General features: G+C 39.3%; 1 protein-coding gene across 1 annotated transcript; it reads left to right on the top strand.

Moving 5' to 3' along the window:
• The first annotated feature begins 2,086 nt into the window (after positions 1–2,086).
• On the top strand, positions 2,087–13,292 carry LOC140551201 (epoxide hydrolase 3). The gene is made up of 7 exons (XM_072674585.1): positions 2,087–2,329; positions 4,949–5,034; positions 6,065–6,222; positions 6,379–6,507; positions 8,100–8,203; positions 9,879–10,027; positions 12,983–13,292. The coding sequence occupies exons 1-7, from the start codon at positions 2,087–2,089 to the stop codon at positions 13,290–13,292; spliced, it is 1,179 nt and encodes a 392-aa protein (XP_072530686.1).
• Positions 13,293–15,661: the final 2,369 nt, after the last annotated feature.

The raw sequence follows: 15,661 nt of genomic DNA, 5'->3' as shown, positions 1-15,661 counted from the left end.
TTTATTATTATATAGGAAAGTGACCTATATGCAAAATAAATCGTCATAAGCACGCGGGCACAAAGGCAAAATTGCCCACATTGCGACACCGTGTGGTGAGAAGAGGAAGAGCGATTTGAACAGCAGTACTTTGTGGTGAAATATGTTTTAAAGTCAAGGTTCTTTATAGAAAGCATTTACTATTTTACTCATTTGTTAAACACACACACAATTTTCACCATTTGATATAATGTGAATCTGTCAGTTGTTCTTTATATTGTGTAAAATGATGACCAATAGAAATGCTACCAAAATGACCTGGAATGAAATCGTCCATTGGATGTTAAGTAGATTTTTCCTTCTCCTGTAAATCTGATATTTTGGAGATACAAGTTTATTGTGACAACTCAACCTATATATAACTATACATATTACATTATATATTACATACATACCATCAAACATATGGGTGCCTCTTACCTTTTGTACAGCTATATGGAGTAACAGTGCTGTAAAAGAGCCCATAACATACAACCTTTGGATCCTGCACACCAATAACACACAAACTCAGTACTGAACTCTGCATTATCAAGAAGAACTGGTCATGCACACGTCACTTTAAGAGTCTATGAGCTCCAGTGTGGACTGCTGTTTATATTTGCACTGACCATACCCAGATTTTTTATCTGCTGCATTTGTCACTTCACTGTTATGTCATTTCAGGGAGCTCTGTACATATACTTTATTCATAGACTTTATAAGTACATTGCTGCATATGCCACTTTACTTCTGATGCCAATGTCAGGGACCTCCTCCATCTATTTATTTACACAAACACTTTAAACTCTAATATTTTTACAAATCAGTTTAATACCATTTCTATGCTTAGTGTTATTTCATGTTGCACTATGAGTCTGAGAGTAACGCAATTACAACTGTGAGTATGTCCCGTACATATCGCACTTTCTGGTTGAGCCTAAACAATGATTCTTTTAAATTATTTCTTTTCCAAACTGAATTTAAAAGCACATATTAAAAACTTTAAGCCCAAAGCTGGTCAGAATCCTGATGAGTGCTGACAATATATGGGCTTTGGTGTTATTCCTCATAATCTGACACTGACACAAACATTTGCATGTATTTACATTTATTTGTTTAACTTTAAAATATATTTTCTTGCATTATTTTCTTGAAAAAATAGAAAAACAGTGATTTAAAGAAGGCCTACGCACATAGAAACAGAGGAAAGAAGAAAAAGAGCTGCTGAGAGATGTGTGATGAGGTGTGATGGTGAAGAAATGTAGATATACGTGCATTTTCAGTTGGCTGAGAGCCTTTTTTTGTCACCTAGGTGAGATTGGTGACAGTCTAAGTTCAGTGACTGTTAGCAACATTAGCCTAGCATCTACTGTTCTGAACTATTTTCAAAATCAAATCAAATTTATTTGTCACATACATAGTCATACACAGTATAACTTGCAGTGAAATGCTTTTATGACAGTCTGCCCACATCAAGCTATACAATAAAAATCTACATTTAAATTTAACTAAACCTTAACTTAATGAAGTAAAGTGCAAAAGTGCAAAAGAAAAAAAAATAGAATAAGTTACATTTAAGTTAAAGAATAAAATATAAAAATATGAAAATATAGAAATATAAGCAAAAAAAAAAAAATACAAAATACAAATATACAAATATCAATACAGAGATGCTAAACAAGCACATTTTAGATACCGACCACCTCCTGGCTGATCATCTGTGTCTGAGGTCAATGATAACTCTTGATCATTTGATTTTTCACTGATTCTTCCCTTTAAGTCCAAAGTTAAGAACTGTCCAACAGCATTGCTCACCAGCACCTGTCCAATTAGCCAGGCTGGCCTTCGGGCTGCCTAGTCATGGTGCACTGTCTGAGAAGTGCGCAGCTGCTGCTGTTCGAAATAGCCCCTACCTAGCAAGGTGTTTGGCTGTGATATGAAAATAGCCGTAGGGATCAGTGCCACATACGAGTCACACAGGGCCTTAGTGAGAGGTGAACTCTCACCAGAGCAGGTCCAGTTGTCCAGTGCGCTTCTGTCTCTTATCATGGCGTAGAGGACACAAAGAATGAGTCGCTTCTTGACGCACCTCCTTCTGCTTCCCACTCATGTGAGCTTGTGTCTGCTCTCTTTGCTCTACTGGACCGTTGTCTACGGCACAGCTGGGCTCACTGCCTGTCTGGTCCTGATCCGGATTCTCTGGAGCGGATTTTGGGACCCATATGGGACTTTCCAGTGGACAGTTCGTAAAAGACCCCCGGCCTGCCTTCGGGACCCCGCCTTGGGCAAACATGCCTACCTGTATGGCAGGGTAAGAAGAATGAAGTATTAGAATAGGGTGGTCCAGCTTTTAACTGCTGGATCTGGTCTTAGATTGGCAAAATAATAATAAAGTTAGGACAATGATACTGATGAGGATGGTATTTATTTATATATATGTATATATATAAATATAATATCATATATATGTATTAATATATATATTTATTTATACAGTATTTATTCTGCTCTTCAACTGAAAAGTGGGTTAAAGGTTAAATCACAACCATATAACTGGTTCTCTTCTGCCTCTTGCGTCTAAAATTAGTGTATCTCGCTCTCTCACTCACACACACTCTCTCTCTCTTTCTGAAGGTCATTAGAGACATTAATTTGTCAGAGATTTGTGTGCTGATGACATTAGAACAAACTGGCCTTCACTGCAGCTTTTTTGGGCCCTGTACTGTTTGGGCTCATCAGGGAGCGTTTGCCACAGTGGCATTTTCATGGTTACTGAGGACCTCTTGTGGCTGGTATGAGCCGGTGCAGCTGCCCCTATCTACATGACATCACTCTTTCGTTTTTCATTCACAGGCTTTATCGTAAGCCTGCTGTAAAAATAAAGCACTTCCTTATTTCACTGGAAGTGTTTTTCAGATTTGTGATGTGATGATGATGATGAAGAAGATGATGATTACAGTTTAGGCAAGAAAAAAAAAGTTTACTGTGATTAAACTGCACTTACTGGAGGGTCCTGGTCTAAACAGGCAGCAGCATAAATGCACATTTGCTGTTCTATGGACCAAGTCATTAAATATAACAAACATTTTCTGACAATCCAATAAATTAGCTATGCAAAAAGTCATGTTTTGTGTTATACAACAGTAAGTCCTGAAAAAACAAACGAAACTAAAAGATTTAAGACAAGAATACACAATAACAACAAATGGACAAGATAAAATAAAAGGGAAGGTAGGTCTGTGTATGGAGCTGGAGAAGGAGCTGGAGCTGGAGCTGGAGAAGGAGCCGCAGGCTGTGCAGTGAGTGCATGTTAAGGAACTATACAATGCGGCGGAAGGAAATGCGAACATTAAAACATATTAAAATTCATGCTCATTGATCAATGCATTTATTTCTTACTTTAAAGATTTTCCGAACAGCTGTTTAAAACCCACAGCACACTCAGGGTTGTACGTTATCGTGAAATAGCAGCCCGGCTATGAAGAAATACGCTGCATTCAAAGCTTATGGTAGCGCCTGCTTTAATACAGAAGTTAGTTCCGGTCACACAAGCTGATTGGCGTCACAAACACCGTATCACTCCGCTGAAGGCCGCTAGCTATAAATCATAGCTAACGAAAATGCCCTGAGGACAAAATCAGCAAGAGTGACCTAAAACGAGACTAAAATGAGTTTAACTGAGTTTAATTAGTTGGTCTGTGTTTGGAGGATGTGCAGTGAGTGCAGTTCGTTGCTGTGACGTAGCAACACGCTGCTTGTTGAGGATCTATTTAATTTGGCGGAAGGAAATGCGAACATTAAAACATATGAAATGATTAGTTAATTAATCAGGTTGGATCCGTTTATTTATTTTTTACTTTAAAGATTTTCTGAACGGTTGTATAAAACACAGCCATGCAGTTATTTCACGATAACACCCCCACGCCTCTTCTATAGCATTAATACAACGCAACCGAACACGTGCGCTGATTGGTTGAGAAGCATTGCCCCCCCCCCCCAACACTGGTATCACTCCGCCGACCGCCTTCGCTATAATTTATTGTATGAATCAAGGAGTAAGAAAAATACCCTCAGCGAACAGAACTAAGAAATAAAAGAATGAGGATGATAATACACAATAATCAAATGCACACGAGTTTAATGAGTTTAATGAGCTGGTCTGTGTAAGCTGGAGCTGGAGAAGGAACTGCAGGCTGTGCAATGAGTGCAGTTTGTTACAGCAACAGACTTCCGGTTCAGGAACTATATAATTTGGCGGAAGTATTATTAAACCTATTAAATGCTTCGTTCACTGCTTCATTAATGTATTTCTTACTTTATTTATTTTCCAAACTGCTGTATAAAACCAACAGAAAACTCAGGGTCATGTGTTATCGTGGAATAGCAGCACTGTGATGAAATACGACGGCTTCACCAGAGCCGTGCTGCTTCTCCATGATAACACACTCCCCCTCATGTTCCACTGCTCTTATATACTGTCCACCAGCTATGTGTTCAACAGAAACTCTCCAAGCACAAACTAACTGCTTAATACTTTAATACACAAATTGGAAAAGCATCTCGGGGGTATAACGCCCCCCAGCACTGAGCTGTGGAGCAGTGGAACTGTGTTCTCTGGAATGATGGTTGGTGCTCCATCCAATACTTTTAGGATGAGCTGGGTAGTTGGGAATGAGGTGGGGTGCTGATCATCCAACATCCTGACCTCACTAATGCTATTGTTGCTGAATACAATCAAATCCAACTCCAAAAAAAGCAGGATAAACTCTTTTTAATAGTCTTGATTTCAGAAAAGACAATGGATAAGCAGCTGTCCCAATACTTTTGTCAAAATAGTGTTTTTTTTTAAAGCATATTGGAACTTTTAGTTGAAAACAGTATGTTTCTATGCTTCTCTCAGGTTAACTGTGCTCTTCTCTTCTTCTTTCAGAGCTCAGGCTTACGGTTTCACTACGTGACAAAAGGAGACAACAAAAAGCCACTCATCCTTTTCCTTCACGGATTTCCAGAGAACTGGTCACTCCTCTTTTTAGATTTTGCCTTCTGAAACACACCCCAGTATCCTGTTTACCTCTGTTACCAACAGTTACCATGTCTTAAGTTGGGATAAAAAGTATGCATGTTGTTTCATACCATGTGTTTTGATCCTGAAGGTGATTCATTTGTAGATCTTTGAGATAGGACAGCATCATATGAGCCATGAGCTCACATACAGCATATGGAAGAGCTCACAGACTCGTTTATGGATAAATGATGCAAGAGTTTGCAGATGCAGACTTGAAGAAGATCTGTATCAGAGTTATCTTTATATATATATATATTACTGAATGTACAAGTTTCTGCTTGCCAACAGAAGTTTAATTCCAAACTATAAACCATCTACATGAGGTATCACAGAAACAACCTGGGATACCATAGAAACTGCTGAGCGACAACACACACACACCAGAGCGGAGGGCAATCAACTTAGAGATTCACTTCAGCAATGAATGTTGAGGGAGAAGAAGGCACTGATTCTTCACTTCCCCCACTCCCAGCCCCCAATCCCCAACCCCCAGCCCAACTTCCTGTGGATCCTAAGGCTTGAACTGGCAACCTATAGACCCAAAGCCTGCTTTTCTAACCTTTAGGCCACAGCTGCTCCATCCTGTCAAAGCAAGGATTCTATGAGATGAAGGCATTATCATGCAATACAGTGGGCAACACACATCTATTATCCATGCATGAAAATACCACACATAATGGCCAACCCAACCAGCATGCTCATGTAGGGCTCACATGGCTAGGTGGGTTCCAGGTGGGCATGGGCTCTGAGTAACATGTGTTGTTACTATTATTACAGCCCACATCATTACAGTCCCATCTAGGCCCCATGTGCAGGGTACAACCCAGATGGGCCCCCATCACTGACCATCATGGCCTTACTGTGTAATGTGTGTGATGTGATGTGTGTCTATATCTGGGAGGCAAAAGGAAAACTCTGGTACTGTAGTACCAATGGCCACACCATGCACTAAAGGGTTAAATGTGATGCTAATGTGTTCAGGTACTCTTGGCGTTATCAGATGGTGGAGTTTAGCAGCTGTTATCACACGGTGGCGCTGGACCTGCGTGGCTGCGGGGGCTCCGAAGCTCCTTCTCGACTGGAGGATTACTCACTGGAGAGTCTCCTATATGACATCAGAGACACTATTGATGAGCTGGGTGAGAAGTCCAGTTTAGCTATAGAGGTCACTGAGGGAACATGCTCACACACAAATATATAACGTGTGTGTGTGTGTATATACGTGTCACAATTTATGTATAAAATGCTATATAAAAGTTATGTGTGAACACTGATGAGTGTATGTTTCGCTGTAGGTCACACCAGCTGTGTTTTGGTAGGCCACGACTGGGGGGGTATGCTTGCTTGGCACTTTGCCTTGGAGAGGCCGGACATGGTCCACCGTCTGGTCATCATGAACGCTCCTCATCCTGCCTCATGGCTGGGTAAGAACAGTATGGCATTCTCAAATGCCAGTCAAAAGTTTAGAAACAATTACTCTTATTAGGGGTTTTTCTTATTAGGGGTCCAAGCACTTCGCACCCCTATAGTTGAATACAGGTTCTGTGGTGAATGTTTGATCAGTGTTTTTATTGTGCTGTATTTTATTTATAGTATGTTTAATTTAGGAAAGTGACTAGAAGTTTCCATTATGTAAATTGTGAATGATGCGTAAAAAACGTATGAATAACATTGTAATGCAAACCATCATGACATCACACATTTACAGAATGTTCCTCAAGCATTATTTTACATTACTCATACAGAAATTACATAAGGACACTCACTGACAAGCCAGTGCTAAAAAAATGCATAGCTTCCACTTTTGGTCACATAAAAACACTTTCACATTTCTATTACAAACAAGGTTATTTATGGCAAGAATAATGAAATTACAGTACGTGACAAATGTGGTAAAACGCACCATAAACAGGAAACTTGGCTTGCAGAATTTCAAAAGTGTCAGCCCCTAGATGCAGACTTCAAAAACAAAATGCTCGTGTTGTAGACTGGTGTAAAACTGCGTGTTCAACCCGACTAACCCCAATGATTTAAAACAGCCAGTGGGGAGAAAACCAAGCAAAAGTTCACACCTAGAAGGGACTTACATTCTGAACGTGCGGTGAATGCTGATGAGTGTTAGAATACCGAAACTACTGGCGTCGCTCACTTTTTACAGGTTTAAGCGTATTTTGAAGAAACTAACAATTCTAAATAGAAGGATTATTTGTAATACTGCCCATTCTTTGCTGTCAATGACTGGCTGAGGTCTGGAATGCATAGGCTTTAGTAAATGCAGTAAATTTAGTTTTCTATCCTGAGATACTTTGCTGGGCCTTAAGAAGCTCTTAGATTGCTTTTGTAGCATGTTTTGGGTTATTATCCCCCTCTTTTACCCCTCTAGCCCACACCTGGCATTAGACATTGTACCAAAAGGTCTCTATCTGCTCCAGGAAGTCCTAGACAAGCTGTGTCAGACAAGCTATGTCAGACAAGCTGTGTCAGCAATGGGTGCGACTTAAAGTAGCTGAATGCATTTTTATCATCATTAGCCTAATGATGGCCTCCTTCACTTGGATCCACACCTCTTTGAACCTCATATTGAGAGATAGGAAATGCAAATTTAGCACTTTCAATCAACTACAGTTGATTGAAAGTTATTACTGCATGACAAATTAGCTATCCCCTTTAATTTGTCATGCAATAATGAGGTGATAGGCCATACCTGGCAATGAAATTTTGAGCCTGTGCAAATGGCTCTAGATCCTAAACAGTTAATGCAATAGTGGTGATAAACCTCTTGAATTAAAGCTGATCTTGTTTGCTTAATTTGTTAAGCAAACCATGCTTAATTAATTGGATTGCTTAATCCATTGAGGTGCTGCACAGAGGCAAAATTAAAAGAATGGCGTCACTGTCCAAATACTTATGAACTTGACACTATGTACAGCATGACTGTCTTAATTAAAACAAGGTTAAAATAGACCATTGTTTTGTAATGGTTCAAAGTTTAAAGCAGTGTTATCTTTGTTTACAGATGCAGTTCTGAGACGGCCCTCGCAGCTCCTTCGTTCAGGTCAAGTTTGCTTCTTCCAGCTCCCATTCTTGCCGGAGATTGCTCTCTCTTTAGAGGACTTTAAGGTATCAGTTCTTTAACATTTCAATAATTTCTCTTCATGCCTTGTTTGTCTCATCTCTCGCTACCTGTCTCGATATACAGTGATGCTTGAAAGTTTGTGAACCCTGTAGAATTCTCTATATTTCTGCATACAGTTGACCTAAAATGTCATCAGATAAGTAGATAAGTAGAACCAATCCAAACCATTCAGACAAAAATGTATCTGATAATTTATTTATTGAGAAACATATTTCAGTATTTCAGATCTGTTAGTGGGTTAGCAGAAAATGTGAAGGTGAAATTACAGCCAGGTGTTTTCAATCAATAGTTTATTTTTTTTAAGAACAGGTATTTGTCAAAGTCTGATCTTCTCAAGTGTTTGTGGAAGTGTATTATGGCACTAACAAAGGAGATTTCTGAGGACCTCAGAAGAAGTTTAGACTCCACCAATCCACAGTCACAGCCACTGTGTACAAATGGGGGAAATTCAAGAGTATTATTACCCTCCCCAGGAGGGATGACCAACAAAGATCATGCCAAGACCAAGGCGTGTAATAGTTTGCAAGGTCACAAAGGAACCCTAAATAAATTCTAAGCAACTAAAGGCCTTTCCCACATTGGCTAATGTTAATGTTTATGAGTCCACTATCAGAAGAACACTAAACAACAACGGTGTGCATGGCAGGGTTGCAAGGAGAAAGCCGCTGCTCTCTACAAAGAACATTGCTCCCCATCTACAGTTTGCAAAACATCACAGGGACAAACTAGAAGGCAATTGGAACAGTGTTTTGTGGACAGACGAGACCAAAGTATGGTCTTTGTGGTTTCCATAAGAAGCTTAGGAAGTCTGGAAAAAGGAGAATACTGCATTCCAGCTTAAAAATCTTATCCCATCTGTGAAACACACTGGTGGTAGTATGGGTTGGGCCTGTTTTGCTGCACCCAAAGTCAGGACAGCTCATCACTATTCATGGAACAATGGATTCTGCATTTTACCAGAAAATTCTAAAGGAAAATGTAAAGACATCTGTCCATGAGCTACATCTCTAGAGAATGTGGGTCATGCAGCAAGACAATGACTCTAAGCACACAAGTAATTGTATCAAAGAATGGATAAAGTTAATGTTAATATTGATGATTTGGAATGGCCAAGTCAAAGTCCTGACCTTTATCCAAAAGAAATGTAAGAAAACCCTCCAAAATAATAGAGTTGAAGCTGTATTGTACAGAGGAATGGGCTACAATTCCTTAAGCCAATGTTCAGGACTTTAGTTGCAGTTATTGTTGCATAAGGGGTCACACCTCATACTGAAAGTAAAGGTTCACATACTTTTTCCACTCAGATATGTAATACTTGATCATTTGCCTTAATAAATAAATGATCAATTCTAATATTTGTGTTTCATTTGTTTTGTCTACCTTTAGGACTTAAAAACTGTGAAAATGAAAATGTGATGATGTTCAATGATGGTCAAATTTATGCAGAAATATAGAAAAGTCTAAAGGGTTGAAAAACACTTTCAAGCACTACTGTAACCTTTTGCATGCTTACAAAGTCATGTAATCAAATTGATTACAAAGTAATGTCTGACCTACATCCTGCTTAATGACGATAATGTGGTTTCCTTTTAATCGGTTTCCAATTTTAGTGGGTGATCTTTATTGCTCTTTCACACCATATACGGTATCTGTTTGCAGTTAGTGCGGAGTCTGCTCTGCGGGGGCCGTGTAGGGATCAGGAACAGGGCGAAGAGGCTGACTGAAGCCCAGCTGGAGGGCTACTTGTACTACCTGTCCCAGCCTGGAGCTCTCACCACTTCCCTGAACTATTACCGCTCTCTTCTCAGGTTAGAACCCCATCCCAACACAACACCATCTGATAAATAGATATTCAGCAGAAGATTAATTAGAATAATTAGAACTATTTGTAGAAGGATCATTCGTCTTCTTCATTATATTTGTTATAACCTTGCTTTTTAAATTGTTTCACAATTCTGAAATATCCCATTGTTTATTTTAAGTTTTAACTGAATAAAATTCAAACTTTTGGACCCCATAGTATATTAAAGTGAAGGCTATTTTTCCTCCTCATTTAAACTGCCATTCTGGAGATACAAGGTTTTGTTAATCCCACAACAGTGGTAATATCATAACTGTATTTTTCCATTATTAGATGTGAGTACCTAAATTCATCAACTCTCCCTCAGCTTGGATGTATGAGAATTGGTCAGGATGCTTAGAGCACATCATAAAACATTTAGCTTTATTTGTTTGAGGGCTGATTTATACTGTATGCCTTGGCGAATGTTCTGTTGCAAAGGCCAACACTGTGATAATGATTAACTTATGATACATTTTGCAGGCCTCGCGTCGGCCTCTCAATCCTTACACACCAACACAAGAGCTTTGGCTTCAAAGTACACTCACAGTATTCTGATCTTTTCAGATCAGATCTTTAAAATTTCAACACTTTCATTACCAGAATATGCTGTGGTGCACTCAAAAACACACAAATCAGAACATGATGACTTCCATGAGACTAAAAATGTAGAACACAATAAATAATGGTAGACAATTTAGTCTAAGATACATGAAAACATGAATTCAGTTATTTGCATCAAAACTTCTAATGCCTTCTACAGCGGTTTTCCACAGTGTTTGTGTTCTCAAGTAGCTTCACAAGGAGTTTTTCCAAAAGACTTTAGGAGGCTTAAAGATTAAATATCAGCTGAAGACTACTCACTAGTCTTAACATATCAGATTAGTCATAGAGAAATCGGAGTAAAAGGGAAATGTGATCAGGAAACTGCTTGCAGAATAAATCGTCAGATGTGGGCTTCAAAAACAAAATGGTTGAGTTGTAGAAGTGCCTGATCAACGTAAGTTACTCTACTGCCCTAATTAGTCCTAAAGAGCCCGTATGAAGAAAGCAGTTGTCTGGAAGTGACTCACATACTGAATCTGAAGTGCATGCTGGGGAGTGCTTTGCTGTGAAGCAAGCTTTTGACCCTAAACAATGCACTTCTCTAGAAAAACAAGACATTTTTGAGGTAATTAGTCAGACGAGCCAAAACGAATCCAAAAGAGCTCAAACTTCACCTGCTACACGCACTAAAGAGACCAAAAGCAAAAATAAGCTGCAAACCTAGAAACAGCCAGCCATGAAAAAAAAACCACGAAATACTGTATACCACCCATCCCTTTTTATGTCAAGAGTACAAAGAATAAAAATACACATTATTATCAAGTATGAAGTAAAGGCTTTAAATACTAAAGAGTTTTTGTGCTTGACCCCACAAAGTCACATAATATATAAGGGAATCTGTCTGCACGAATCAGCCGCAGAACGTAACAGTAACAGTAACAGTAATGTAAACAGTTTAGAGTGCAAACCGCCTCATTGCAAAAACACCACAATTTCTGAAAGTTAACACTGGCTTTTTATTTTATGTAGATATTGAATAGTCTTAAAACATGTTTTGAAGGCTTATGAAAACGAATGAATTAAAAGAATTAAAAAAGTGCAATTCTACACAGAGAGAGAGAGAGCGAGAGAGAGTTGTTAGACTAGCTCTGTTTACGTTCGGTGTGGCAGAACACAGTAGTGGATTTCTGGTGCCACTCTACTCTTGCTAGCGACGCGTCAGTGTTTAGCTTTTAGGCTGACTGTGATGCGTTAAAATTACGCAAAGCTAAATGTCTTTCTGCGCCTTTGGTTGTAAACCGTGGTATTGTGGTGTGTAAGAAACACAGGCCGTACAGAACCATCACTGAAAGTGAAAGCAGTATATGGGCTGAGGTGGTAGAGTAATATCACTGGATTTTACACAATTGTACTGCTCGCTTCTCCAAAGTTACAGACTGCAGTTAGCAGCGTGCTGAGCCTGGAGTACCATGACCGTGACGCTATGGACCCATTCTCCATTCCTTTGGATATTTTTATATCTAAATTGATCATAGATATGCAACATGTACTGCTATGTTTAAAGGTAACAGGTTGGGATTTTACCTGCGTAGTCGCTGTTTCCTCTTAACGCAATAGGAGTGTAAAAGGCCTCGTTCTCCCGATACCATTAGATATCTATCTTCTTTGTGTTCTGATCTGATCTTTAGAGAAAACCATCTGTCCTTAAGAGCAGTAGTTTCTCAATACCCCCTCCTCCAACCTTCAAAATGCATCATGAGAATGAAGTTTTCTTGGTCTTTAAACCGGAAAATCCTACTTAACAGCTGCTGAAACACCACTGTAGATGCTAATCAATGAGAACAAGAATGCCATGGTTCCATTCCCTTCTGTCCTATAGAGTTCATGCAAGTCCCACGACAACCCACCTTCTAACGATGTTTCAGAGTAAGGGCTTAAAAACTGATTTCTGGGGGAAAATAAAAAATGAGGTGAAAAACTAATAACTATAACTTTTGAAGCATATCATCGCTATCCAATAAAAAACATGCATCTCCAAATGGCGACTTTACAGGGAAAGGCAGAAATATTCTGAACTTTGAATGGAAGTCAATGTAAAATAAGATAAGCAGCTACAGGTTTCAAACCATGGAAAAAAATAAAAACGGACTGAGGATGGGCGGAGCTACACATCACACCGCAACCAGCCAGCAGAGGCGCTAGACCTGTAGTGGCTTCACATATTAGAGATGTAGCGCAGTCCATGTTTTCTACAGTCACTGATGCACATAAAACAGACATGACAATGGATCGGCTTTTCCTTCTGGTGTTTCAAGAATTTTAGACCTCACTTATTGTGTGTGTGTGTGTGTGTGTGTGTGTCTATCTTCTGCTGCAGTAACACTTTGTACAAGCACCAGGACGTGGCAGTGAACAGTATGTTGATCTGGGGAGAAGAAGACAGCATATTGGTGGAAGGGATGTCTGGTGGAACACGGCCTTACGTCAGAGGCCCTGTGGTCGTTCATACAATCCCAGACTGCAGCCACTGGGTACAGCAAGACCAACCCGAGACGGTCAACGAGTTACTGTGGCACTTCCTTCAGGACAGAGATATCAAATCCAACCACACAGCAGATGGGCTCATCACTAGTTCCTCAGCATCTGACTGGGCATGGAATGGTGCCTCCAATAATCTGTGGCAGTAGCTATGGTTGATGCTTATGCATGATTATTATTATTATTATTATCAGATAAGGAGTTATTTATGGATGAATCTTCATATGCAAAGTACTTTGGACTTCAACATGCTTCCAGGCAGTGCTAGAACAGCATTAGTCCACTGAAGGAGAAACAGTTGGTTTTCATAAATCACTTGTGCACAGTTTGAAAGGGACGTCGATCTCTGACCTTACAGATTTCACGGCCGTTCAATCATGGTTTATTAGGAAATGATCGATTGCTTTAGGAAATCTCAATTTTCAATTTTGTCATGAAGTGATGTAATTTGATTTGATTTAGTTATTTTGGAAGCTTTCCCAGTTGAAAATAGCCAGAGTCGGGAGGCACTGATGTATTATTGCACCTTAATAGGTTATTTATTTCTTATATCCAAAGTATTAGCAGCATATCACACTCTAGTGTCTTCACTCAAGGTACAGCCTTAACAGTGAATTGATCTTGTCTCTTGCCATTTCCTTTTTTCAGTTTCAGTACCTGGTTTCAGTGCATGTCTGTGTCAGAAATAGTGAGGCAGATTGGTTCTCTATTTAGCTTCCTTATGTTTCGTGTACTGCTATTGCCAACATAGTGACTTTCCTTTAGTGTTTCCGAAGCAGCTGTTGTCAGAATCTGGGGTAGGAATTGTGGTTGGTGTAGCATAGTGGGTAACAACGTTGCCCTTACCTGTGACTGACTGACTAGGGTTAGATTTCCTTTCCAGGCAAAGCTTACCACACTGCCCACACTGAGTCATTGGGCTCCTAACACTACATACCCCTTCCTGTGTAACTGTGTAGCAAACTATGGTTGAGTGTCAGACACATAATATAAAGTAAATGTCATTTTTAATTTAAGTACTATTACAACTGAATATTCACACTCTTACTAATGGGGCTTTTCTATTGCATGCCACCTAAGCCATTTGGTGCCTGGTATGTGGTTAATTTTCCACTGCCCCCACAAAGTGTAGCTGGTGATGTCATAAAACACCACCACTATGGGTTATAGCTTCTAACTGATATTATCTGAACAGGTTTCCAGATTGAAAATAGTTATTTTGTTTAAAGCAATCCTTTATTTAGAGATTAAAGTAAATAATTTGTGGTAAATAAATCAAACTAGCCAGGTTAGCTCAGGGCTATGTTATTTTATTTCATTTAAAAAACTATTTTTAAAGACAATACAGCAAGTAACATACATTCCCTTCTATGTAGCAGTTTTTAGATGATGCTTTAAGGCCTAAACTGAAAGTGTGTTTTTACTATTGTAGCATTAGCCAGTTAGTTGGCTAGCATTCTCATACATATCCAGCCAGATAGCGAGAGCAGAGTATATCTGCTTCACAATTAGCAATCTATACACCATAGCACAACATGCTTTGTTGTTCAGTAGCGACCATTAAAATAGCTACCAACTATAAAGCTTAGCGAGATTAGCTTGGATATTTTACAAATGGCTAGTTTGTGCTGGATGATTGCCTTGCATCACATAGAGTGACGGTTCAAAGAAAGGAAAGTAGAATCATGTAATGCAGTGAAGTGCCATTAATGACATTTTCTGGAGACTAAAAACATGTTTATTACTCCTTACATTTCATTCAGACTACCTAAGCACTCGTTACACCTCAAAGACAGGATATGATCTTGGTCAAAATGCTGGGCAGTGCAATGTATCGTTTTAATAAAGCACTCCAACCAAACTCATATCAATGAGAAATGAAGCCTGCAACCATGCCAGTTTGTCTTTAGGCCTACATTATAACCAGTGCCATGCATTAGGCACTCCATCAGTGTTTAAATGTAGAGTTCTTCTTTTTTTTTCACTCAAGTACATTTGTCTCCATAATTTCACTTTTGCTACTGATAGAGTTCCCATATTTCCACAGTTTCAGTATTTTATCCAGTCATGCTCAACGGTCAATGAGCCGTACAATCCTTTCTGCCCTAGGTCACGTACAAGAAACTAAAATATAGCTTCCCGTAAAATGGGCATGGACAAGTTGGACTTTTTAGCCAGGGCCGATATCTTCAATTCCCTCATGAAGACCCTTGGTGACCACGTCCACTTTCAAGAGGCCTTTTTTTTGTTTTACGGTTTGGTTTCAGGTCATCTTGTATCTAATGGTTTACGGTCATATTGTATTCAGAGTGAACACAGTCTATAGTAGACTACTGCTGTGGACACTGATCATAAAGAGGCTAGCTATGCTAACCCAATGTTCAACATTACTTGGAGCTATTTGGAGTCGAGCTAACCAGCTTTCCAACACAACACAAAGAGATTGATGAGTATTGAGGGGCACAATATACTGTATATATGCACCATCCTTACAAAGAAGAGGACCTGCGACTATGGA

Source organism: Salminus brasiliensis, chromosome 3 (genome assembly GCF_030463535.1).
Source record: "Salminus brasiliensis chromosome 3, fSalBra1.hap2, whole genome shotgun sequence".
Lineage (NCBI taxonomy): Eukaryota > Metazoa > Chordata > Actinopteri > Characiformes > Bryconidae > Salminus > Salminus brasiliensis.
Note: the sequence above shows the minus strand (reverse complement) of the source record. Positions and strands in the feature narration are given on the sequence as shown.